The sequence below is a fragment of the Zophobas morio genome, unplaced genomic scaffold, assembly GCF_036711695.1.
Source record: "Zophobas morio isolate AGI-343-1 ecotype UQ-CSIRO unplaced genomic scaffold, CSIRO_AGI_Zmor_V1 ptg000028l, whole genome shotgun sequence".
In the NCBI taxonomy this organism is placed as follows: domain Eukaryota; kingdom Metazoa; phylum Arthropoda; class Insecta; order Coleoptera; family Tenebrionidae; genus Zophobas; species Zophobas morio.
Window position 1 is genome coordinate 431,973 of NW_026972133.1, and position 23,078 is coordinate 455,050.

Genomic DNA, 23,078 nt, shown 5'->3' on the forward strand with positions numbered 1-23,078 from the left:
GTGAGGTTACCACAAAGACAACAACCAGTCTATCTTTTTTGCAAAACGGATACACTTTTCCAAAATAACCCTAAAACGAATCGATCCGCTCATTTCCACTCGCTGATGATATCATCGATGGTCCTGTTCTTGGTTTCTGGTACGAACTTCAAGATAAACAGGAAAAACACCACGTCCAAGGCGACGAAAATCAGGAACACGAACGGCCCGATTATAGCCTGAAACAAGTACTCAAACGAGAAAACAGACTGTGGTACCTACCTCAATCAAAGGAAACGTCAGCGTGACGATAAAATTGGCGATCCAGTTGGTGGGTACCGCTAAAGACACAGCAGTCGGTCTAGCAGCTTGGTTAAAAATCTCGGTAACCAGAAACCAAGGGATCGAGCCCGCGCCAGCCGCAAACAAGATGATGTAAATAAAAGTCAGGATGATACAAACCCAAGGAAGGAAGTCGTTTTGATCCTGAAATCGACTCATGAAATATACGCACCTAAAGCAATGATAGTACCGCAAAGTATAGAGTTAGAGACAAGAGCAAGGTATCGATAGCCATTCCTCCAAACCCGATCAAAAGAAGAGTTTTTCTCCCGGCCACTTTCACAAGGTACAGCGACACGATAGTCAGCACGTTGACAACGCCGATCCCGATCGTGTCGTACTTTGGGTTGTCCCCTTTCAAGCCAGCTTTTTCGAAAGTATCCGTGGAGTAGAAAATCACCTGAATGGAGAGCGTAACACCCAACACCACCAAGCGTAGTACTTACGGCGTTGATGCCACTGAATTGCTGCGCCAGCATGATGACCAGAGCTATAATCAACGGAATCCTCAGCTGCCGGCTCTTGTACATGTCTGACAGCGTGATTTTCGGCAAAGCTTTAACAGCGGCGTCTTCAGACTTCATTAGAGTCATGTCGGCAGACACGTCGTCGCTCATTCGGAGAAACTTCAACGACTGTTCGGCTTTTTGCTCATTGCCTTTGACCCCGATGAGGTACCGCGGCGACTCCGTGCAGAACAGCAACGTAATGACCTACAACACCGTAACAATCCCGATACCAAGTGTGCTCTCACCTGGAATATTGCGAAAAACATGGGGAAGATGAATATGTATGGCCAGTATGTGTGATTCCCGAGGACATAATGCAGCCCGACAATCTGGGCTATCAAGATCGATATCGTGATGACGAGCTGGTAGACGCTGGAGACGGCACCTCGTAGACTCACGGGTGACACTTCGGACAAGTACATCGGGCAAAGACAAAATTTTTGAACTATGTATTTAAAAGAAAGCAACCTTGAAACCAAATATTTCGAAAATTTTGTGTCCGAATTGTTTCTAGACTTTTAGTGTAACTGCATAAATTAATAAATTCCATTTCCTCTTTTAATTTTATTTTAAGTTTGTTGTTGTATATTACAAAAAAAAGTGAAAGTATAAACCCCACCCACCCACCCGATCTCGATTGCGATGATTTTTTTTATTCGTGGTGAGCCAAGAGGGCGGAGCTTAACTGCGAAATCTTTGTTTCTCTACAAAAAATTACCATCTGAAATATCTTTTGTTGTTGTTGACATAGTAGGGAAGAGAGGGTTACACAGTCTTCTTTTTCTTTTTAAATGATCTATTTGAAACATTTTTCGATTTTTTTAATTTTCTATTTTTCAACTTCGATTTGTCAAATTTTTCTATTTCTCAGTTAGCCAGTTTCAATTTTTCGATGTTTCGACTTCTCGATTTTTCAGTTTTTCGTTTCTTCAATTTTTCTTCGATTTTTAAATTGTTGGGCATTTTAGTTGTAGGATTTTTTAATTTTTCGATTTCAGGTTTTTTAATTTTTTCGATTTTTCAATTTTTAGATCTTTGATATTTCAGTTACCTATCTCGATTTTTCAATTATTCGATTCTTCAGTTTTTCGATTTTTAGATGTCTCGGTTTTTTAATTTTTCGCTTTTTCAGTTTTCCGTTTAAAAACTTTTGCTTTTTCGATTTTTCAATTTTTCGATTTCTCGATTTAACGATATTGAGATGTTTCGATTTTTCAATTCCTCAATTTCTAGACGTCACGATTTCTGGATTTTTCGATTTTTCAGTTTTCCAGGTTTTTCACTTCTCAATTTTTCAAATTTTAAATGTTCGATTTTTCGACTTGGATTTTTCGATTACCGATTAAGTTATCCATATCTCAGTTTTGCAATTTTTAAATAGTTGGATTCGATTTTTTACTATTTCGATTTTTCAAAATTTCCGATTTTTTCGATGATTCGATTTCTCAGTTTCTGGATTAATCGTGTTTTTTTTTGGTTGTTGAACCTTCGATTTCCCGACTTCTCGATTCCTCAATTTTTTGATCGTTAAATCTTGACTTCTTCAATTTTTAAATTTTTCAGGTTTTTCATCTTTCAAATTTTCGATTTTTAAATTTTCAATCTTTCGACTTCGATTTTTTACTTTTTCGATTATCTCGATGTTTCAGTTTTTCCATTCTTCAATTTCTCTTCGATTTTGAAATTTTTCCTTATTTTAAGTACTTTTAGGATTTTCCAATATTGCGATTTTTCAAATTTTCAAATTTTTACTATTTCAATTTTTTAATTTTTTCTCGATCTTCCGATTTTTCTACCTCTCGGTTTTAGATTTTTCGGTTTTCGAATTTTCCCATTTTTAACATTTTTAATCTTTCGATTTTTAAAATTTTCGGTTTTTAAATTTTTCGATTTTCCGATTTTTTGTTTTCACGATATATTCAACGATATTTCAATGTTTCGATTTTTCCATTCTACGTTTTCCCGATTTTTCGGTTTTTCAATTTTTCGATTTTTCGATTTATCGATTTTTTTACGTTTCATTTTTCAATTTTTTAATTCTTTGATTTTTAAATTTTTGATTTTTGGATCTCGGTTTTTCCGTTTTCCGACTTTTCCATTTTTTAATTTTTCGATGTTTCTATCTTTTTTCTTGACATCTCGGTTCTTCGATTTTTTTGTTTTCGATTTCTCAATTTTCCAATTTTGGGAATTTTTCAATTTTTGGATTTTTCGATTTTTTGTTTTCTCCACAAATTTAACGAGAATTTGATGATTCGATTTTTCTGTTGTTCATTTTCTCGATTTTTCGGTTTTTTAGTTTTTCGATTTTTCAATTTTTTTACGTTAAATTTTTCAATTTCCCAATTTTTTATTTCCGTTGAAAATTTCCAGTTTTTCGTTATTGCAGTTTTCCAATTTTTCAATTTTTGGATCTTCTAAATTTTGGAGTTTTCGATCTGGTTTGTTTGATTTTTCGACAGTTTTTTGGCTTTTCAAATTTTAGGGTTCAGGTTTTTAATTTTTCGATTTTTTGATGTTTCGACTTCTCGATTTTTCAATTTTTCAGTTGTTTGATATTTCTATTTGTTCCAGTTTTTCGATTTTTTAAAATTTACATTTTCCAATTTTTCAGTTTTTGGATTTTACGATGTTCTGGTTTCATTTCTGATATCTCGGTTATTCGATTTTTAACTTTTTTGGACTTTCCGATTTTCCGATTTTTTACATTTTTAATCTTTCGATTTTTCAATTTTTTTTCCGTTTTTAAATTTTTCGATTTTCCGATTTTTTATTTTCTCGATATATTTAACCATATTTTCATGTTTCGATTTTTCGGTTTTTCAATTTTTCGATTTGTCGATTTTTCAGTTTTCCAATTTCTCAATTTTCCAGTTTTTCGATTTTTGTTTTGGATTTTTTGATCTCGGTTCAATTTTTTTACTTGTTCAGTATTGCTATTTGTTCCAGTCTTTCGATTTATTAGATTTTACATTCTTCCATTTTTCAATTTTTCGATTTCACGATGTTTTTTTCTTGACGTCTCTGTTGTTCGATTTTAATTATTCAATTTCTGGATTTTTCATCGATATTTTAAGTTTTGGCATTTTTTGATTTAGATTTTTCGGTTTTTCAATTTATCTATTGTTCATTTTCTCGATTTTTCGGTTTTTTAGTTTATCGATTTTTTTTCTGTTGAATTTTTCAATTTCCCAATTGTTCATTTCACTTGAAAATTTGCAATTTCTCATTATTTCAGTGCCCCGATTTTACAATTTTTCGACTTTTCAAATTTTGGATTTTTCGATCGGGTTTTTTGATTTTCGGACAATTTTTGGTCTTTTCAATTTTTAGTGTGCAGATTTTTCCATTTTTTAATTTTTCGATTTTTCTATCTTTTTTCTTGACATCTCGGTTGTTCGATTTTTAAAATTTTTTGGATTTTCCGATTTTTTTAGTTTTCGATTTCTCAATTTTTCAATTTTGGGAATTTTTCAATTTGTGGACTTTTCGATTCATCGATATTTTAATTTTTTGCATTGTTTGATATTTCGGTTGCGCGATCTTTCGATTTTTCGAATTTTTGGATTTAGTCTTCGGTTCTTTGATTTTTGGATTTTTCGATTTTTTGTTTTCTCCACAAATTTAACGAGAATTCGATGATTCGATTTTTCTATTGTTCATTTATCCGATTTTTTTAAATTGAATTTTTCAATTTTCAAATTTTGGATTTTTCGATCGGGTTTTTTGATTTTCGGACAATTTTTGGTCTTTGCAATTTTTTGATTTTTTGATTTTTAAAATTTTCGATTTTCCTATTTTTTGTTTTCACGATATATTCAACGATATTTCAATGTTTCGATTTTTCCGTTGTACATTTTCCCGATTTTTCGGTTTTTCAATTTTTCGATTTATCGATTTTTTTATGTTAAATTTTTCAATTTCCAATTTTTCAATTTTTCGATTTTTAAATTTTTGATTTTTGGATCTCGGTTTTTCCGTTTTCCGACTTTTCCATTTTTTAATTTTTCGATTTTTGAAATCTTTTGGATTTTCCGATTTTTTGTTTTCTCCACAAATTTAACGAGAATTCGATGATTCGATTTTTTTATGTTAAATTTTTCAATTTCCCAATTTTTTATTTCGGTTGAAAATTTCTAGTTTTTCGTTATTGCAGTTTTCCAATTTTTCAACTTTCCAATTTTTTGGGTTTTCAAATATTATGGCTCAGGTTTTTAATTTTTCGATTTTTTGGTGTTTCGATTTGTTCCAGTTTTTCAATTTTTTTAAAATTTACATTTTCCAATTTTTCAGTTTTTGGATTTTACGATGTTTTAGTTTCATTTCTGACATCTCGGTTATTCGATTTTTAACATTTTTGGACTTTCCGATTTTCCGATTTTTTACATTTTTAAACTTTCGATTTTTCAAAATTTTTTCCGTTTTAAATTTTTCGATTTTCCGATTTTTTATTTTCTCGATATATTTAACGATATTTCCATGTTTCGATTTTTCCATTGTTCATCTTCTCGATTTTTTGGTTTTTCAATTTTTCGATTTCACGATGTTTTTTTCTTGACATCTGCGTTGTTCGATTTTAAAAATTTTTTGGATTTTTCGATTTTTAAATTTCTTGTCTTTTTCAAGTTTTTGATTTGTCAATTTTTCAGTTTTGGGAATTTTTCAATTTCTGGATTTTTCAATTCATCGATATAAGTTTTCGCATTTTTTGATATTTTTTTTAGTTTATTTCGTTATTTCAGTAGCCCGATTTTTAAATTTCCAATTTGACAATTTTTCAGATTTTGGATTTTTGGATTGGATTTTTTGATTTTCGGACAATTTTTGCTCTTTTCAATTTTTAGTGTGCAGATTTTTCAATTTTTCGATTTTTTGATGCTTCGATTTACCGATTTTTAAAATTTTACATTTTCAAAATCTTTCAATTTTATTACCATTTTATGATAATACTTAAAACATGTGTTGGTAAAAAGTTCACCACAACTGAGATTTTGCCCTTTTTCTAGACATAAGTATGTAATGATCTTTTGACGCCAAGATATTGAAAACGTTTAAAATGGTACATTTTTGTTTCCGGAAACATCTATTTTACAATTAAGCCCCGCCCCTCGGTCTGACACCGAATGAAAAATTCGTCACATTTGAGACTGGGGTGGGTGGGCGGGGCTTAATTTTGACTTCTGTTTTCTCGACATATACAGTTGTCTTTCAACAACAGAATACTTAAAAACACATTTCGCATATAGCGAAATAATGATTTTGCAATAATTTGGACATTTTTTTAAATTATCTCGTTGTTGTTTCACAGAAAAGTCGTAAACAAATTTTTATCTGTCGTTATCGAAAACTATTACACGTACCGATACCTAGAAGTGTGTTTGGAGTTTACTTTTTTTGATACCGCAGTTCGAGATATCGGAGACGGTGTACAGCACGTTCAGTACTTCACTTCCGCTTAGATTTCTTTATTCGTAGCTATATACATTTAAAAAATAATTACATCAAAAAGACAAAATTTCATCATTTTTGTCGAGCAGAAATTTAGTTTTCTTATCAAACAAAAAAAAGCAAATTCAGGTTAGCCATACAACTGCATTTTTTTATTGCAAAATATTACACCTGGTAATGCGAATCGTCGCAACGAGAAGTCTAATTTCATCATCAAAATGACAAATCATCATGAGTCGCGATGATAAGATAACCAGTATTTATTAACGAGGTAGTTCCACGCGAATCGAATTAAAAGCGTAATGTGTATATATAAAACTAACAACTTCAGTAGAATAATAAACACTGGCACCTTGTCATAAACCAAAAATCATCATCGACCATTGTTTTCAAATCTCCCTCCGGACAATAAAGTTCCGACTACACACATCCATAAAATCTGTTTACCATTCAAATAAATTTGTATCCACTTAAAACGCGATTTATTTCACACAGCCAAAAATGCGCAGACGATAAACAGTTCGTCAAATTTATTGTTGACGTTTTCGGTCCAGACGAGAGAATTCCGCGTCCTTTCGCCTTTGGACTTGACCATCAATAAGATAAATCTCGACCGTCGCGCTTTTTTCAAGTCAGAAATGTGTATGTGATCACTTAACACCGTCGTCATGATTAGCACTTCGTTATCAATCGAATGACGTGCCCATATTTCAGCCAATGGTTGACTAAATCTTGCTCACACCCTCTCTCCTCGTATAAATAAAGCTGAATGAAATCCAGCTGCACGAAACGACGAATTGCTTTTGCCGCAACACGTGTTAGCAAGTGTGGTTCTAATTAAAAAAGAAATATAGTAAGAGAGAGATGGGTAAAGGAGGAGAGAAAATGACCCTGCAGTCCGTCGGCACCGGGATAGACAACGGCGGAAAAAAACAAGAACACTCGTTGAAAAAAGTGAGTACCGAATAGACCGGAAGCTAGTAAAAACGCGCCTACCGTAAACCGGATACCGCTTATGATTTTAATAATTCGACAAATCGAGAGGGTCGTCTTTGTGTGACACCAGGAAACGTGAAACCTTTTGAATTTCCGACGGGATATCCTGTGGCTTTCCTCTGATAATTTTCCTCGAGTTTGTTCATTATTTACGACAACTATAAATTTAACCACGCTCGTAAATCCCTATAAATCACTGTCGCTTTCAGGGTTTAAACGGAAAATTGATTTTCGCCATCATCGCATCAGCGTTGGGGTCGTCATTCCAGCACGGGTACAACACCGGAGTGACCAACAACCCGGAAAAGGTAACTAACCCCGACCCGGTAACCCAATAGTGACACGAATCTTCCAGGTCCTGCTATCATGGATTTCCGAAGTCATGGGCAACCGCACCGGGATAGTCCCCGAGGAGGGATCAGTGACCATCGTGTACGCCCTCGCCGTCTCCATCTTCTGCGTCGGCGGCATGATCGGCGGCGTCTCCACCGGCTTCATCGCTAACCGCTTCGGCCGCAAAAAAGGCTTGCTCCTCAATAACATCTTGGTCTTCATAGCAGCTATTTTCTTCGGGTCTGCGAAAGCAGCGGCTTCGCATGAGCTCTTCATCCTGGCTAGACTCATCATCGGGGTCAACTCGGGTCTGAACGCCGGACTGGCACCCATGTACCTTGCCGAGATTTCACCCATCAACCTGCGCGGTGCCGTGGGTAGCGTGTACCAACTAGTCATCACCATCTCCATTCTAGTCGCGCAAGCTTTGGGCTTGAAGTACGCGCTGGGTACTCCTGAGCACTGGCCCGTGTTGTTCGCTCTAACCGCAGTACCCGCGATCTTCCAAATCCTGACACTACCCTTCTGTCCCGAATCGCCCAAGTACCTTCTGTTGTCGAAAGGCAAAGAGATGGAAGCTCAAAAAGCGCTAGGCTGGTTGAGAGGGAGTTTACAAGTGCACGAAGAGCTAGAGCAGATGAAAGCGGAGAACGACGCGGTGAAGTTGTTACCCAAAGTAACAGTAAGAGAGTTATTGACGAACAGGGTACTAAGAATCCCCCTCATCATTTGCTTGTTCGTCATGGTAGCCCAACAACTAAGCGGCATTAACGCTGTAAGTACACAAAAATAGTACCCGTTCGTGGTAAACTATCCCAACTTTGTAGGTCATCTTCTTCTCCACGTCCATTTTCCAACAATCAGGTCTCAAGGATGACAGCGCAACCTTCGCCACGATGGGTATGGGTGCTATTAACGTCCTCATGACCATCGTGTCGTTAGTTCTCGTGGAAAAAGCCGGACGGAAGACGCTTCTGCTTCTGGGTTTCGGCGGCATGGCCATCGACACGCTTCTACTAACAATTGCCATGAACTTCACGGTAAGTACTATTAATCTTGTCGCCGTTTTTCCTAACGGTACTTTCTAGTCAATCGAACCCAACTTGAGTTACCTCTGCATCGTCCTCGTCTTCATCTACATCATCATGTTCGCCTCCGGGCCTGGGTCCATCCCGTGGTTCCTGGTGGCCGAGCTTTTCAACCAATCGGCGCGACCCACGGCTGCATCCTTGGCCGTTTGTACCAACTGGACGGCGAACTTCCTCGTGGGTTTGGCGTTCCTGCCCATTATAGTAAGTACTAGAGTGTGGTGGTACCTCGGACTTCATTTTTTGTGTTGTAGAAAGCGATCGGGCCGTACGTCTTTATCATCTTCGTGGCTCTTAACGCCTTGTTCTTCCTCTTCATCTACAAGAAGGTCCCCGAGACCAAGAATAAAACGGTTGAAGAGATTTCGGCGCTGTTTAAGCAACAGATGTATGAGTAGACACAGTATTGGGCGATGGTTACTCGAATTGTGTAAATACTGACTGATAGTTGCAGTAGAGTAGGGCGAGGATTATTTTTGAATACATTCACATTTGTAGTAAATATTTATTGTAGCAGATCTTCAAATGAATAGTATTTTTGTGTAGTTAGAGGGATCTGTGCCGAAGCTCTCTGATAGACTTTAGGTTTAATTTATTTATTTATTTAGGTAGGTTGAGTTAGTTCGTGACTAATTACGCAATTGTACTATTCGGACTGAGTTAATATAAATACTTGTGACAAAATAAGCAACATAAGTGTTCGATGTGCATCAGGTTCTAACAAATTTTGTACAATTTATTTAAGCAATTTACGACCCTGACCGAACTAGTTAAATTCAATAATGATATTGCAAATAAATGCGTGTAGGTTTAGTGATTAGCTGTATTTTATTATCTGTTTATACATTTAATTCAGGTGAATAAATTTTAAGTTTTTCGACGTTTTGCTCAATCCCCCCTGTTTGACCTCTGTTCTCCTTGAAAGTCGTGAGGTTACCACAAGGACAACAACCAGTCTATCTTTTTTGCAAAACGGATACACTTTTCCAAAATAACCCTAAAACGAATCAATCCGCTCATTTCCACTCGCTGATGATATCATCGATGGTCCTGTTCTTGGTTTCTGGTACGAACTTCAAGATAAACAGGAAAAACACCACGTCCAAGGCGACGAAAATCAGGAACACGAACGGCCCGATTAAAGCCTAAAACGAGTACTCAAACGTGAAAACAACCGCTGTGGTACAATCGCACGCAAATGTTTTGAGCCTATGGGCGGGTCGTTTTTGCCTGCCCTCACCGAAGAAGGCGGTCCAAATCCTTCAAGGGCAGAATTTGTAGGTAGGCTCAACCTACAACGAAATTCACATTTTACCCTATAAAATTTTATTGACAATTTGGTAAGAAATATTTATGGCTCACACCAGTTCTCTCGAATTTGTCGGAGAAGATTTTGCAGGTAGTTGTTCCCATAAAATAATGGTCACTTTCGTTCGTGAGTAACGATGGTCCGGACAGGAATTATTTTGCTTTCTAACATCTTTCGACCAATTGTTCCGTATACAAAATTTCATCACTTTTTCAAATAAAATACTCTTAAAAAAAAAAACGATATTGTCGTTGAGTGACATGTAACTGGCATAATAATAAAAACGTGCCATTTTTGTTAACTGATATTTTTTTCATAAATGTCGCAAAATTATTAAATTTGTCTAATCATCCCCACCAATAATGTGATGACGTCACTTCAAATTTATGCATAGTAAATGGGTTTTAAATTGTATACAGTAACATAGTCCTACACATGTAGTGTATGACTCCGTGTTGAGTTTTTATCCGAAACATCCAGATTTTTGGAAAAAAAATCAAAATTATAAAACAATATTTTGCGATTTAATTTTGAATTTGCAAAATCGAATACTTTAAAATCTTGCAGATGTTTTAAAATCATGATAAACATGATACATTTTTAATTAAAATATATTTGCTTATCCCCTCTAAAAAATTTATGACGTCACCTCAAAATTTTGCAGAATAAATCCTATCTTAAATGTATAAAATATGATGAGTTTTATACTTGTGATTTATCACTGCATTAGTATTTTTTAGATTTGGTTATACAGGGTGTCTCAAAAAAGTTAATGACTGATTCAATTTATTTTATTGAAGAAATCAAGAATAGCAAAACTGAATACTTTGAAATATTGTAGATGTTTTGAAGTTTTTGTAAGCATGGTAACTTTTTCGAAAATTTGATTAATCAAATATGCGCAAAATCAAAAATCGGAAAAACTGAAATTCACTAATGCAAAAAACAGAAAATCGAAAAATACAAATCGTAAAAATCGAAAATCTAAAAATGGCTAACCAAAAAATCGAAAATTCAATGAATCAAATATCTAGGTCGATCGAAAAGTGGAAATTCACAAACCTCAAAAATCGAAAATTGAAAAACGGGAAAACCAAAAAATCGAAAAGTCAAAACTTTGTAATACTGAAAATTAAAAAAATCTAAAACAAAAATTAAAAAAAATCGGAAATTAAAATAATCAAAATATATAAAGTAGAAAAAATTGCAAAGCCTAAAAACTGAAACGAACAGAAAAATCGAAAAAGCAAAAAATTGGAAAAACAAAAATTCGAAAAATCTAAAATCGCAAAAGTGGAAAATCGAAAATCTGAATAAAGAAACTTGGAAATTCTGAAAATTGGAAAATCGAAAACCAAAAAATCGGAAAGTAACAAAATTGAAGTCTAACAGTTGAGAATGGAAAAATTGAAAAACCGAAAATTCTAAAAATCGACAATGGACAAATTGAAAATCGCAAAATTTAAATTGAAAAATTGAACATAGAAAAATCGATGAATTGAAAAATCGAAAATTGGACTGCTCAAATTTTCTAAAAATCGAAAAATCATAAAACTAAAAAATCCAAAATTCTAATCATCGAAAGTCTGGAAACTGAAAATCGAAAATTCTGAAAGGCGGAAAATAGAATATCGAAAAATTTAAAAGAAAGAAAATTGAAGTCTAAAAACCGAAGAATGGAAAAATTAAAAATCAAAAATTCGAAAAATCAAAACCGAAAAATTCAAAGATTTAAAAAGAAAATCGAAAAATCAAAAATCTGAAAATTGAAACTCGAAAATTTGGAAAATCGAAAAGTAAAAAAATTGAAGTCTTAAAGCTGGAAAATGGAAAACTGAACAATCGAAAATTCGAAAATCAAATATCGAAAGATCGAAAAGCCGAAAAATCGAAAATTTGATAAATCAGATATGCGAAAAACAGAAAATCTGAAAATACAAAACTGGAAAATTAAAAATCTAAAAATGGAAAAACCGAAAATCGAAAATTCAATGAATCTAATACGTAGGTCGATCGAAAAACTGGAAATTCACAAATCTGAAAAATCGAACATTTGCAAGATTGAAAAACCGAGAATTGAAAAATCAAAAAACCGAAAAATGGAAAAATCAAAAATCGAAAAATAGGAAAACCGAAAATTCGAAAATTCATAATATTGAAAACTCTAAAAGTCGACAATTCAAAAATCAAAAAACTGGAAAAATATAATCGAAAAATCGAAAAGTAAACAAATTGCAAAGCCTAAAAACTGACGAACAGAAAAATCGAAAAAATCGTAAAATCAAAAAGTGGAAAATCGAAAACTGGAAATTGAAAAATTGAAGATGGAAAATCGGAACATCGAGAATCGACAAACTAAAAAACCGAAAAATCGAAAAATTAAAAAATCGGAAATCGAAAATTGAAAAAAAAAAACGAAAATTCAAAAATCGAATAATCCGAAACTAAAATAATAGAAAAGTGGAAAAGTAAAAATTGCAAAGTCTCAAAACTGACGAACAGAACAATCGAAAAATAAAAAAAATCGAAAAATATCTAAACATGGAAAATCGAAAAATCGAAAATCGGAAAATGGAAAAACCGAAAAATCGAAAATCGAAAATTCGATGAAACAAATACTCGAAAAAGCGAAAAGTAAAATAATTGCAAGGCTTAAAAATTGAAAAATCAAAAAATCCAAAAAATGAAAATCGAAAAAACGACGATCGAAAAAAAATTCAAAAAGTGAAAAATCGGAAAGTAACAAAATTGAAATCTAAAAGCTGCAAATTGCAGAACCATAAAAACTGAAACAAACAGAAAAATCGAAAAACCACAAAAGCGGAAAAACGAAAATCGAAAAATCGCAAATCGAAAAATCGTAAAATCAGAAAATGGAAAATCGAATAATCGAAAGTTGAAAAATCGAAGGTCGAAAAATAAAACAACCGAAAAATCGAAAAATTTTATGATTAATGGAAAATCGAAAAATCGAGAATAGAATAATTAAAAAACCGGAAAATTGAAAAATCGGAAATCGAAGAATTAAAAACGTAAAATCGAGAATTCAAAAATCAAAAAAATCGGAAAGTAAAATATAGTCGAAAAATGCAAAAAAATTGCAAAGTCTAAAAACTGACGAACAGAAAAATCAAAAAATCTAAAAATGGAAAGACGAAAAATCGAAAATTGAAAGAATGGCAAATTAAAAAATCGAAACATCGAAAAATCAAAAAAACGAAAAATTAAAAAATCGAAAAACGAAAAAACTGAAAACTCGAAAAATCAAAATACCGCAAATTTGAAAAATCAGAAAATTAGAAAGTAATAAAATCGAAAAGTTGACAGAAAAATGGAAACTGAAAAATCTAATTCGATGAAACTGTTGGTCGATAAAACGAAAAATCGAAAATCGAAGTGACCTTTTTTTGAGACAGGCTGTATAAGTAAATCTAAAAAATATTACTGCAATGATAAATCACACGTATAGACTCATCATATCAAATTTTACGATGACGTCATGCATTTTTTGGCGAAGATAAGCAAATACATTTTGATCGTGGCTTTGAAAGTATTCTTCGACTTTCGTTCCATTTCAAAATTTACTCTTTGTATATTTCAGTGGTCACGAGTTCACTAACTACGCTGAAGTATGCAAAGATTAAATTTGTCACCGAAAAGATGTCGGAAGTAATAAATTATCCTATCGGTCGAAGAACGTTCGGTCCGGTGTTACACCTCGACCCAAGAGAGACCGCAGTAAAGGATAACAAATGAAACGGATAAAATAAAGCGTCAAATATGATTGATAAACTTTAAACCAAAATTAAGAAGCATATAAACTGAACTTTTTTTTTTGATTTTTGAAATGTAGTACACTTCAAAAAATATCCGTGACTTACTTTAATGTGAATTTTATAACTATGGTCGGGACAATTAGACCTAATATTAGTGTGATTTTGAGCATATTCTCGATGTTATTAGAGCAGGACAGGTTTCTTTTTCTAACTAATTGACAAGATTTCAAAGTACTCAGTTTTGCAATTCTTGATTTCTTCAATAAAATAAATTGACTCAGTCATTTTTTTTGAGTCACCCTATATGTATAAACAAATCCAAAAAATATTAATGGAATGGTAAATCACAAGTATAGACTCATCATATTCAGAACATTTTAGATAGGGTATTTATAAAATTAAAACTAATTCAGGTTAAGAATTTGGTCAACACGTAAATTTCGTTGTAGTTTGAGCCAACCTACAAATTCTGCCCGCCTCCTTCGGTGACGACCGGCAAAAATGATCCGCCCATAGACTCAAAACATTTGCGTGCGATTGTACCTACCTCAATCGAAGGAAACGTCAGCGTGACGATAAAATTGGCGATCCAGTTAGTCGGTACAGCCAAAGACACAGCAGTCGGTCTAGCAGCTTGGTTAAAAATCTCGGTTACCAGAAACCAAGGAATCGAGCCCGCACCAGCCGCAAACAGGATGATGTAAATAAAAGTCAGGATGATACAAACCCAAGGAAGGAAGTCGTTTTGGTCCTGAAATCGATCCATGAAATATACGCACCTAAAGCAATGATAGTACCGCAAAGTATAGAGTTAGGGACAAGAGCAAGGTATCGATAGCCATTCCTCCAAACCCGATCAAAAGAAGGGTTTTTCGTCCGGCCACTTCCACAAGGTACAGCGACACGATGGTCATCAGCACGTTGACAACGCCGATCCCGATCGTGGCGTACTTCGGGTTGTCCCCTTTCAAGCCAGCTTTTTCGAAAGTATCCGTGGAGTAGAAAATCACCTGAATGGAGAACGTAACACCCAACAGCACCAAGCGTAGTACTTACGGCGTTGATGCCACTGAATTGCTGCGCCAGCATGATGACCACAGCTATGATCAACGGAATCCTCAGCTGTCGGGTCTTGTACATGTCTGACAGCGTGATTTTCGGCAAAGCTTTAACAGCGGCGTCTTCAGACTTCATTAGAGTCATGTCGGCGGACACGTCGTCGCTCATTCGGAGAAACTTCAACGACTGCTCGGCTTTTTGCTCATTGCCTTTGACCCCGATGAGGTACCGCGGCGACTCCGTGCAGAACAGCAACGTAATGACCTACAACACCGTAACAATCCCGATACAAAGTGTGCTCTCACCTGGAATATTGCGAAAAATATCGGGAGGATGAATATGTATGGCCAGTATGTGTGATTCCCGAGGACATAATGCAACCCGACAATCTGGGCTATCAAGATCGATATCGTGATGACGAGCTGGTAGACGCTGGAGACGGCACCTCGTAGACTCACGGGTGACACTTCGGACAAGTACATCGGGCAAAGACCGGCGTTCAAGCCGCAGTTGATCCCGATGAAAAACCGACCCACTATCATCACCTCCAGAGAGGTGATGGGTTTAGCAATCCCCATGAAAATCGTAGCGACGAGAACCAGGAAGTTGTTGAAAAAGAGCCCGCCTTTGGGCCCGAGTTTGTTGGCGGTGACGCCAACTATAAGACCCCCGATGGTACCCCCCACGTTCATTATAGACGTGGTGAGACCCCAGAGGAGATTCAAAGTGCTGGTGTCCATGTACGACCCGTACGAGCTCTGGTAGGTTTCGTTCAACCACTCTTTTAAAACCTACAACGAGGAATAAAAACCGGTCTCACTAAACCCCGCTTACGTACTTCCTGCGGTACGTTTATCACTCCAGTGTGATAACCATGTTGGAAACCGGAACCCAAAGCAGCTGCTATTATCGCAAAGATAAGCTTTACGTTAAATTTTTGACTCTTGTCGTCTTCCGCAGGCATTACAACCGTTTAGCACAACACCACACACAAAAACAAAAATAAATAGAAAAAGTGTGACACAATAGTGACAAACGAACAGAAGCTGCGTCGTAGATAGTGCGATTGAAGGATTAGCTTCCGGGGTACTATTTTGACAAAATGACGGTGTGTCGTTTTAAATTTATTTTCACGGTACTTGCCATTTCTGTGGGTTCGGGTTTCCAGCACGGGTATCATTCCGGGATTATCAACGTCCCTGCTAAGGTCAGTACTAACGTCGCCTAAAACCCCACCGAATTTCTCCGTAGGTGTTTCGACAGTGGATCAAAACAATCAAAACGGAAAGACTGCTCGGCCAAACGCCTCCCGAGAGGGAAATCACGATCATATGGTCAGTGGCAGTGGCGGTGTTTTCCATCGGGGGCATGCTTGGAGCTTGCTTGATCGGGTACTTTTCGGACAGGTGCGGCCGCAAGAGGAGCATCATGTGGAACAACGGGATAATTCTGTTGGCCATCGGGTTCACGGTGTTCTCGAAGTCCATGAAGGCCTTCGAGCTGTTTATTTTCGGGCGATTTCTTGCTGGGATCAACGCGGGACTGAACGGAGGGCTTTGCCCGATTTATTTAGTCGAAATTGCACCCGACTACTACCGCGGAGCCGTAGCTAGCGTCTACCAGCTCGTCATCGTCGTGTCGATTCTCATATCTCACATCGCTGGGTTGTTGTTAGGAACGGACGACATGTGGCCGTTAATGTTCGCGGTGGCTGTTATTCCAGCAGTGTTCCAGGTGAGTTTCGGGTATCGAGAAACACAAGACAAGTGAGGATTTGCAGATGGTGTGTCTGTGGTTTTGTCCCGAGTCGCCGAGGTATCTTCTAATGCAACGAGAAAGTGAAAAGAAAGCCAGACGGGCACTGATGTGGATAATAGAAGACATAGACCTCGTTAACACAGAAATGGAAGACTTGATGACGGAAGACAATCTAGTGCGGCAAATGCATGCGTCTTTGTTGAGGAGGGTCTTGGGTATTCCGTCGCTCAAAAATTCCTTGATTATGTGTGCGGTTTTGAATGTTAGCCAACAATTGTGTGGCATTAACACTGTAAGTAGTTGCACTTTTTAAAAAATTTGTACTCATGTTGCACCTAGATGGTGTACTTTTCTACCGAGATCTTTGGAGGAGTGGGGATGACAGAGGACGCTGCAACATGTACCACTTTAGGGTTTTCTAGTGTGCTAATCGTTATGACAGTACTTAGTCTTTTTCTTGTTGATAGTGTTGGTAGACGACGAATGATGTTATTTAGTTTTACAGGAATGGCTATATTTACTTTAATATTGTTGTATACTTTAGTTGCGGCAGTGAGTATTAGATGGTATCGCAACAGGATTTACATTTTTGGTTCCAGAGTAGTGCAAACGCTTCGGGTTATATGAAATATATCGCCGTTGTGTTTGCTTGTTTCTTTGTAGCGAGCTATGCCGTAGGAGCTGGTCCAATCCCTTGGTTCATCACAGCAGAACTGGTAGTGTATCCGGCTAGAAGTCTAGCTGTTTCCATAACTGTGTTCTGCAACTGGGTGGCAAGTTTTATGGTCGCCCAAACCTTCCTATCGCTACAGGTACAACGACACAAGTGCTACAAAATAACCACAGATGATTTCTAGGAAGCAATCGACAACTACGTCTTCACGATCTTCATAATACTAGACATTTTCTTCTTCTGCTATACTTTGAACTTTCCAGAAACCAGCAGACTGTCAGCTCTAACAATAATCGAAATGTATCAATAGCAATAAAAATTACCCAGTCAGATGTCTCTTCTTGACACTACTAGTGTCACTTTTACAACCATTTGACACTTGGGTCTGTCCTATGGGTAATTACAAATTTGTGTTTGCGGTCATAAGCGCGGCTGGAAACTCTGGATTCAACTATGGCTTCCAAGGCTCCATCCTCAACATCATCCCATCGGTAACTTCGCTTTCGTTGTGTGACACTTCCACTGAATTTGTTTCAGGTCGTGATAGACTGGTACACCCAGATCCGCATAGACCGCAAGCTAAACCTCGTGGGGTTTTACGACACCGAGGTCTTCGCCCCGTTCATTCTCGCCTGCTTCTCCCTAGGAGGCATCTTCGGTAGTCTACTCGTTTTCATCTGTGCCCAATTCATCGGTCGCAAAAACAGCATCATCTGCAGCAACTTCATCATTTTGATGGGTTTGCTCCTACAAAGCCTTGCCTATGTAACCGAGTCGTACGAAGTATTCATAATCGGGCGATTCTTGACCGGTTTATCCGCCGGCTTGCTCAGCGGGGTAGCCCCCATGTACTTGGTGGAGATTTCCCCGTACTGCGTCCGCGGCACCGTGGGTAGCGTCTACTACGTCATGGTGGCGGCGGCTACAGCGTTGGCGAACATCCTAGGTTTGCACCAGGTCCTAGGGTACTACAACACCTGGCCGTGGCTCTACGTGTGTTGCTTGCTCCCGTCGTGCCTCCAAGTAAGTGTTATCCAGCGTTTCGCACCCAAGGCAGCGGTTTTAGATCGTGACGATGTCGCTGTGCCCCGAGAGCCCCCGATACCTACTCATAGACAAAGAAGACGACGACGAAGCCGAAGAAGCGTTGGCTTGGCTGCGGGACGACGAAGACATCGACCACGAAATGAACGAATTGAGGGAGGAAGCGGCCATGTTGAAGGACATAAATCGGGTGACGTTCGCGCGGTTGTTCAAAGACCAGACTTTGAGGTCACCCATGATCATCACCACGGTTATCTTGATGGGGCAACAACTTTGTGGCGTGGAAACGGTAGGTCGTAGTCTCTTACTACCACCGGTAATCATGCTGATTTAAGATGTTGCACTTCTCGGTCTTCGTGTTCCACATGATGGGCTACAATCTTGGAGAAGCGATCGATCTTTCGATAGGACTGGCCTGTGCGAATCTAGCGTTGGCGATTATTTGCATGATCATTGTCGATAAAGTCGGACGCAAGATTTTGCTTATGGGTAGCTTAGGAGGGATCATTATGAGCTCGGCCGTTTTGTCTCTAACCGTCTTACTTAGGGTATACTTTGACTATTCCAATTCGAGTTCACCGGGCTTAAATTTCAGAGTTCGAGCGAAGGAGTGGAAGACATTATTCACTTGTGTTCGTTTTTCGTTTATCTTTTCGTGGCAATGTTCGCGCTTGGGGCAGGTCCCATACCGTGGTTTTACGCAGCCGAGCTCAATAATCAACTGGCCCGACCAATGGTCATGACCATAGGTTTAACCCTCAACTGGCTCATCCAGTTCGTGGTTATCATGACTTTTCTGCCGTTGCAGGTATGTCGGAAAAAGTTTTTCCTACTAACTTTTGCAAAGGTTTCAGTCGACAACTACGTGTTCATGATTTATTTTGGCTTCGACATAGCAGTTATCGTCTTCGTTGTGTTGACGATGAGGGAGACAATGAACCTGGAATCCATAGACATAGCGGAGCTATTTTACTAACGCCAATTTGAAAACACGATGGAAGGTAATCAAGTTGAACAACAAAAACTAGAACGAATAAAAACCTGAAACAAGTATTGCCTCCAGTTATTTTAATTACGACATTCCTAGTCTAGGTAGCCTGTGTTTCCTGTCAATAGTACCTTATTCTTGTCACCATGACACTCCACTGACAGTGACATGACTTTCAAGCAAATCAATCCAAAATTCGCCTTGGCCGTCCTCTCCACATCCATAGGTTCCGTTCAACTCGGCTACCACTACAGCGTCAGCAACAACGCTCACCTGGTACTTACCTCTACTCCTTCCACCACTCCACCTTGATCCTCATTTCTAGGTCATTGGAGACTGGATCGAGCAAATCAAGAAAAGAAGCTCCAAGAAGCTTCCCTCTGACAAAGACATCTCGCTAACCTTGTCGATAATAACCTCGATATTTTTTCTGGGGGGGATGTTGGGCAGCGGCATGACTGCCTTCTTTGCCAACAAACTAGGGCCCAAAGGAGGCATACTTTACAACAACGTCATCATGTTGGCCGCAGCCGGTTGCTTCTTCGTTAGCCGACTCAGCGAGTTGTTAGAAATGTTCATCGTAGGGAGATTTATCGTGGGCGTACATGTGGGGTTGAATTCGGGCCTGTGCCCGATTTATCTCGCAGAGATCGCCCCTTTGCGTATGCGAGGGTCGACGATAGCGATATATTCGCTCTTTGCTGTGTTCTCTTACAGCCTGTCGCAGATTTTTTTAACCAAAGAACAGTTTCTCGCCGAAAAGTACTGGTACTACTTTGTGGCAATGGGCATCTTGCCTGGGTTTATGCAAATAGGAGCGTTGATATGGTGTCCAGAGTCGCCGAATTTTATTTTCATTAGAGAGAAAGACGAAGCTAGGACTAGGACAGCGTTCAGGTGGTTGCGAAATTCTGAAGATGTACTGGAAGATATGAATAGATTAAGAGAGTACAAAAGTACGTTGAGCAAACTACCGGAAATATCGTTCAAGAATTTGTTTGCTAAACAGCTGTATAGAAACCCTTTGATTATAGCTTTAGCGATGGTAGCCACCCAGCAGTGCTCTGCGATGGAAATAGTGAAACGCGTGAGCTATCATGTACCTACTTATACTACCATCAGTGTTTCAGGTTTTGTATTATTCTGACTCATTGATGTCTGATGCTGGCTTCACTTCGTTACAAGTAGACACTACTAACACACTCATGGCGGTATTTCTAGTACTGACGACGTGCCTGTGTATTTTAACGATTAACGTAATAGGTCGTCGAAGTTTATTTCTTATGAGTCTGTGTGGTTTGGTCATGAATACGGTTTTCTTGTTGATAGTACTCGGACTCTCGGTATAAAACTAACTAAAATATAAGTAGTATTTTTTTAGTATTTGATTTTTAGCGTGATCGTGACGTGAAATTATATAGCAACAATATAACAGCTATTGCTTTGGTCGCCCTTACTGCTTCGTACGGTCTAGGTACTGGTGTTATTCCTGAAGTGGTAACGGTCGAGCTGTTTCACTATCTAGCACGACCCTTTGCCAATTCGGTAGCAATAACCTTCGGATGGTTATGTGCCCTTGTAATTAATATAGTATACATTCCAGTGAAGGTAAAATCGTTGATCACAGTAATTCTTGTCTGAATTGTATTACCTATAGCACCACTTGGGAATCTATACATTCTTACTAAACCTCGTGGTGGACTTTCTGCTGTTTGTGTTTATGCAGTTGTTCCTACCAGAAACTAATGCGATGAACTCGAAACAAATTATCCAGTTGTTTTATACTCTAGACGAGGATAGTAGTCCTGACGTGGAAACAGTATTATGAATTGTACAAGAAAACTGTCTACAAATATAAGTACTTGAAAAATATAGTCTTGTTAATTTTCATCCAATCGTGCAATGCCTCGTGTGACCTGACTGAATTGACCAGTCACAGCCGAGTTATCTATAAGTGTTCTGCAAAACTCTTCAGTATGTACGAAACAGTTCGGCACTACGTCACTGGCTCGTTAGCTCAGGTGGTTAGAGCACCGCACTAAGTAACCATGAGCGGAGGTCGTGGGTTCGAATCCCACATGAGCCCAACCTTTTGCTAAAATTTTAGTTTGGTCTTTGTAAATTGAAACGCTAAATATTTTATAATACTGTGTTAAATTCCCAGCGTTGCAACACTGACGTTAAAGTCAAAATTACTTGAACTGACCAATCGCGGCCAAGTTTTCTGCAAATGTTAAGCGTCTGTCTGAGGTTTATAATGGATAGTCTAATTAGTAAAATAATTACATATAAAAATTTGAAGGTGGAAAGTTCGAACCGTATCTATAGCACAGTTCATATAATAATAGTGGCTGCATCATTATAACTGGCTCGTTAGCTCAGGTGGTTAGAGCACCGCACTCTTTGAACATTGAGCGGAGGTCGTGGGTTCGAATCCCACATGAGCCCTTTTTTTTGCGATAACGAAACACAAAACAGCAAAAATTTTAATCTCTGACTAACGTTGCGTCAGTGATGAGTTAATTTCAACAATTAAAGCTACACGCACGACATCTATTGGCTCGAAATTGATTTGAACTTGATCAGTTGAAAGGGAGCTTTTTATGCTTTATAATTAGCACTTAATTGATTAAAAACTAATCAATTTCGTCTTGATTTTAGCTGTAATAAACGATTGTAACATCCAAGTGGGCATTGATTTGTCCCGCCTTGTTAGATGACGATTTCGAACCATCTCCAAGGCAACGAAAGGTCAAACGTCGTAGGTGATTATTTTGACAGATGACACATAAACAAACCACTCTAGTAGTGGTTTGTTTATGAGACGACATATTAACCATATTAATTAAAACTTTAATAAAAGTTTTATTAAAGTACCTATTATTATAAATAAGAGAAAAATCTGCAACATTTTAAAATTTTAAGGGTCAAGGATATAATGTTATGATTCATATGATCGTACATACATGTATACTGAAAGAATAACCATTGAAATCAACTGGCTCGTTAGCTCAGGTGGTTAGAGCACCGCACTTTTCGAACGCTGAGCGGAGGTCGTAGGTTCGAATCCTACATGAGCCCAATTTTTGCTTTTTTGCTTAAAATTTATGTACTGCAACAAAAACTGTAGAGCCACAAATAAAATTTTAATACCTGAATAACGTTGGATCAGTACTAAGTTAATTTCTATTAGTTCGAAATTGACTAATTGAAAACGAGTTTTATATAATTGTTGGACGTTGATTTTGACCTGCAATGATGGTAATAAAAACTGTCTATTGTTTGAGGGAGTCACAACTGTACTCAACAATATAATGCCTGAAAACTTCATAAATATTATGTTATGAAATATTACTCAACAACAGACCTATGATGCAATGGCTCGTTAGCTCAGCTGGTTAGAGCACCGCACTAATTGGAACAATGAGCGGAGGTCGTGGGTTCGAATCCCACATGAGCCCTTCAGTTTTTTAACAAAATATTTTTGTTTCCTGAGCGTAACCTAAGTATTGGAATCGAGTCCATTGATTATGACTGCAACTTCTAAGTTATCGAGACGTTTCAAAAAATATCTCTCCCGTTTCTGTCTACCGTTTGTCCGGATTTTTATTAGGTAGACCAGTAGACCGACTGTTTTATTTTTAATTTACTACTTTAGTACTTGTTAAGATAAGACTGAACAATATTAAGAAGCACTAGAATGAAGAAAGAAGAATTGCTTGCTTATAAAAGTCTCTCCAGGAAAAAGTTGAACTTAGCCCCGCCCACCCACCCGT

General features: G+C 37.4%; 6 protein-coding genes and 4 non-coding genes across 12 annotated transcripts; 8 read left to right on the forward strand and 2 right to left on the reverse strand.

Moving 5' to 3' along the window:
- Positions 1 to 27: 27 nt before the first annotated feature.
- On the reverse strand, positions 28 to 1,334 carry LOC135137119 (solute carrier family 2, facilitated glucose transporter member 3-like). Its single transcript, XM_064066680.1, has 5 exons — positions 1,076 to 1,334; positions 768 to 1,034; positions 512 to 721; positions 262 to 465; positions 28 to 218 (listed from the first exon to the last, which is right to left on the reverse strand). The coding sequence occupies exons 1-5, from the start codon at positions 1,250 to 1,252 to the stop codon at positions 90 to 92; spliced, it is 987 nt and encodes a 328-aa protein (XP_063922750.1). The 5' UTR covers positions 1,253 to 1,334; the 3' UTR covers positions 28 to 89.
- A 5,718-nt stretch (positions 1,335 to 7,052) lies between these two features.
- LOC135137115 (solute carrier family 2, facilitated glucose transporter member 1-like) lies at positions 7,053 to 9,572 on the forward strand. The gene is made up of 6 exons (XM_064066674.1): positions 7,053 to 7,232; positions 7,484 to 7,582; positions 7,630 to 8,382; positions 8,435 to 8,647; positions 8,696 to 8,899; positions 8,950 to 9,572. The coding sequence occupies exons 1-6, from the start codon at positions 7,143 to 7,145 to the stop codon at positions 9,091 to 9,093; spliced, it is 1,503 nt and encodes a 500-aa protein (XP_063922744.1). The 5' UTR covers positions 7,053 to 7,142; the 3' UTR covers positions 9,094 to 9,572.
- LOC135137116 (solute carrier family 2, facilitated glucose transporter member 1-like) lies at positions 9,505 to 16,160 on the reverse strand. Of its 2 annotated transcripts, none has more exons than XM_064066676.1 (6): positions 16,059 to 16,160; positions 15,145 to 15,630; positions 14,837 to 15,103; positions 14,578 to 14,790; positions 14,328 to 14,531; positions 9,505 to 9,840 (listed from the first exon to the last, which is right to left on the reverse strand). In XM_064066676.1, the coding sequence occupies exons 2-6, from the start codon at positions 15,577 to 15,579 to the stop codon at positions 9,712 to 9,714; spliced, it is 1,248 nt and encodes a 415-aa protein (XP_063922746.1). In that variant the 5' UTR covers positions 15,580 to 15,630; positions 16,059 to 16,160; the 3' UTR covers positions 9,505 to 9,711. The 2 variants fall into 2 exon arrangements, with proteins under 2 accessions (XP_063922746.1, XP_063922745.1); XM_064066675.1 differs by lacking the exon at positions 16,059 to 16,160 and adding an exon at positions 15,678 to 15,803.
- Positions 15,942 to 17,669, forward strand: LOC135137117 (solute carrier family 2, facilitated glucose transporter member 1-like). Its single transcript, XM_064066678.1, has 6 exons — positions 15,942 to 16,046; positions 16,091 to 16,573; positions 16,620 to 16,889; positions 16,937 to 17,149; positions 17,197 to 17,409; positions 17,455 to 17,669. Exons 1-6 carry the CDS (start codon positions 15,942 to 15,944, stop codon positions 17,578 to 17,580), a joined length of 1,410 nt encoding a protein of 469 aa, XP_063922748.1. The 3' UTR covers positions 17,581 to 17,669.
- LOC135137118 (solute carrier family 2, facilitated glucose transporter member 3-like) lies at positions 17,564 to 19,365 on the forward strand. Its single transcript, XM_064066679.1, has 6 exons — positions 17,564 to 17,761; positions 17,808 to 18,293; positions 18,337 to 18,603; positions 18,650 to 18,862; positions 18,910 to 19,122; positions 19,162 to 19,365. Exons 1-6 carry the CDS (start codon positions 17,663 to 17,665, stop codon positions 19,288 to 19,290), a joined length of 1,407 nt encoding a protein of 468 aa, XP_063922749.1. The 5' UTR covers positions 17,564 to 17,662; the 3' UTR covers positions 19,291 to 19,365.
- Positions 19,366 to 19,453: 88 nt separating this feature from the next.
- LOC135137080 (solute carrier family 2, facilitated glucose transporter member 3-like) lies at positions 19,454 to 21,174 on the forward strand. 2 transcript variants are annotated; one of them, XM_064066624.1, is made up of 5 exons: positions 19,454 to 19,578; positions 19,628 to 20,380; positions 20,433 to 20,645; positions 20,698 to 20,910; positions 20,960 to 21,174. In XM_064066624.1, exons 1-5 carry the CDS (start codon positions 19,471 to 19,473, stop codon positions 21,128 to 21,130), a joined length of 1,458 nt encoding a protein of 485 aa, XP_063922694.1. In that variant the 5' UTR covers positions 19,454 to 19,470; the 3' UTR covers positions 21,131 to 21,174. The 2 variants fall into 2 exon arrangements, with proteins under 2 accessions (XP_063922694.1, XP_063922695.1); XM_064066625.1 differs by having other exon boundaries at positions 20,698 to 20,847; positions 20,906 to 20,986.
- Positions 21,175 to 21,308: 134 nt separating this feature from the next.
- On the forward strand, positions 21,309 to 21,388 carry Trnal-aag (transfer RNA leucine (anticodon AAG)). The gene is given in 2 exon segments: positions 21,309 to 21,346; positions 21,351 to 21,388. It is a non-coding gene; the product is annotated as a tRNA-Leu (tRNA).
- Positions 21,389 to 21,669: 281 nt separating this feature from the next.
- Trnak-cuu (transfer RNA lysine (anticodon CUU)) lies at positions 21,670 to 21,750 on the forward strand. Its single transcript is given in 2 exon segments — positions 21,670 to 21,707; positions 21,713 to 21,750. It is a non-coding gene; the product is annotated as a tRNA-Lys (tRNA).
- A 552-nt stretch (positions 21,751 to 22,302) lies between these two features.
- Positions 22,303 to 22,383, forward strand: Trnae-uuc (transfer RNA glutamic acid (anticodon UUC)). The gene is given in 2 exon segments: positions 22,303 to 22,341; positions 22,347 to 22,383. It is a non-coding gene; the product is annotated as a tRNA-Glu (tRNA).
- Positions 22,384 to 22,681: 298 nt separating this feature from the next.
- On the forward strand, positions 22,682 to 22,763 carry Trnai-aau (transfer RNA isoleucine (anticodon AAU)). Its single transcript is given in 2 exon segments — positions 22,682 to 22,719; positions 22,726 to 22,763. It is a non-coding gene; the product is annotated as a tRNA-Ile (tRNA).
- The last annotated feature ends 315 nt before the right edge of the window (positions 22,764 to 23,078 follow it).

Coding starts and splice junctions, on each gene's coding strand:
- LOC135137080 (XM_064066624.1), top strand. CDS start 19,471: ATGACTTTCAAGCAAATCAATCCAAAATTCGCCTTGGCCGTCCTCTCC. Junction 19,579..19,627: donor TCAGCAACAACGCTCACCTG/GTACTTACCTCT, acceptor CCTCATTTCTAG/GTCATTGGAGACTGGATCGA. Junction 20,911..20,959: donor TAGTATACATTCCAGTGAAG/GTAAAATCGTTG, acceptor TATTACCTATAG/CACCACTTGGGAATCTATAC.
- LOC135137119 (XM_064066680.1), bottom strand. CDS start 1,252: ATGTACTTGTCCGAAGTGTCACCCGTGAGTCTACGAGGTGCCGTCTCC. Junction 1,035..1,075: donor TGTTTTTCGCAATATTCCAG/GTGAGAGCACAC, acceptor ACGGTGTTGTAG/GTCATTACGTTGCTGTTCTG. Junction 466..511: donor CTCTAACTCTATACTTTGCG/GTACTATCATTG, acceptor AGTCGATTTCAG/GATCAAAACGACTTCCTTCC.
- LOC135137117 (XM_064066678.1), top strand. CDS start 15,942: ATGACGGTGTGTCGTTTTAAATTTATTTTCACGGTACTTGCCATTTCT. Junction 17,150..17,196: donor TGTATACTTTAGTTGCGGCA/GTGAGTATTAGA, acceptor TTTTGGTTCCAG/AGTAGTGCAAACGCTTCGGG. Junction 17,410..17,454: donor AAACCTTCCTATCGCTACAG/GTACAACGACAC, acceptor GATGATTTCTAG/GAAGCAATCGACAACTACGT.
- LOC135137116 (XM_064066675.1), bottom strand. CDS start 15,803: ATGCCTGCGGAAGACGACAAGAGTCAAAAATTTAACGTAAAGCTTATC. Junction 15,631..15,677: donor TGATAAACGTACCGCAGGAA/GTACGTAAGCGG, acceptor TCCTCGTTGTAG/GTTTTAAAAGAGTGGTTGAA. Junction 9,841..14,327: donor TGACGTTTCCTTCGATTGAG/GTAGGTACAATC, acceptor TACTCGTTTTAG/GCTTTAATCGGGCCGTTCGT.
- LOC135137115 (XM_064066674.1), top strand. CDS start 7,143: ATGGGTAAAGGAGGAGAGAAAATGACCCTGCAGTCCGTCGGCACCGGG. Junction 8,383..8,434: donor AACTAAGCGGCATTAACGCT/GTAAGTACACAA, acceptor CCAACTTTGTAG/GTCATCTTCTTCTCCACGTC. Junction 8,900..8,949: donor TGGCGTTCCTGCCCATTATA/GTAAGTACTAGA, acceptor TTTGTGTTGTAG/AAAGCGATCGGGCCGTACGT.
- LOC135137118 (XM_064066679.1), top strand. CDS start 17,663: ATGGGTAATTACAAATTTGTGTTTGCGGTCATAAGCGCGGCTGGAAAC. Junction 18,863..18,909: donor CTCTAACCGTCTTACTTAGG/GTATACTTTGAC, acceptor CTTAAATTTCAG/AGTTCGAGCGAAGGAGTGGA. Junction 19,123..19,161: donor TGACTTTTCTGCCGTTGCAG/GTATGTCGGAAA, acceptor ACTTTTGCAAAG/GTTTCAGTCGACAACTACGT.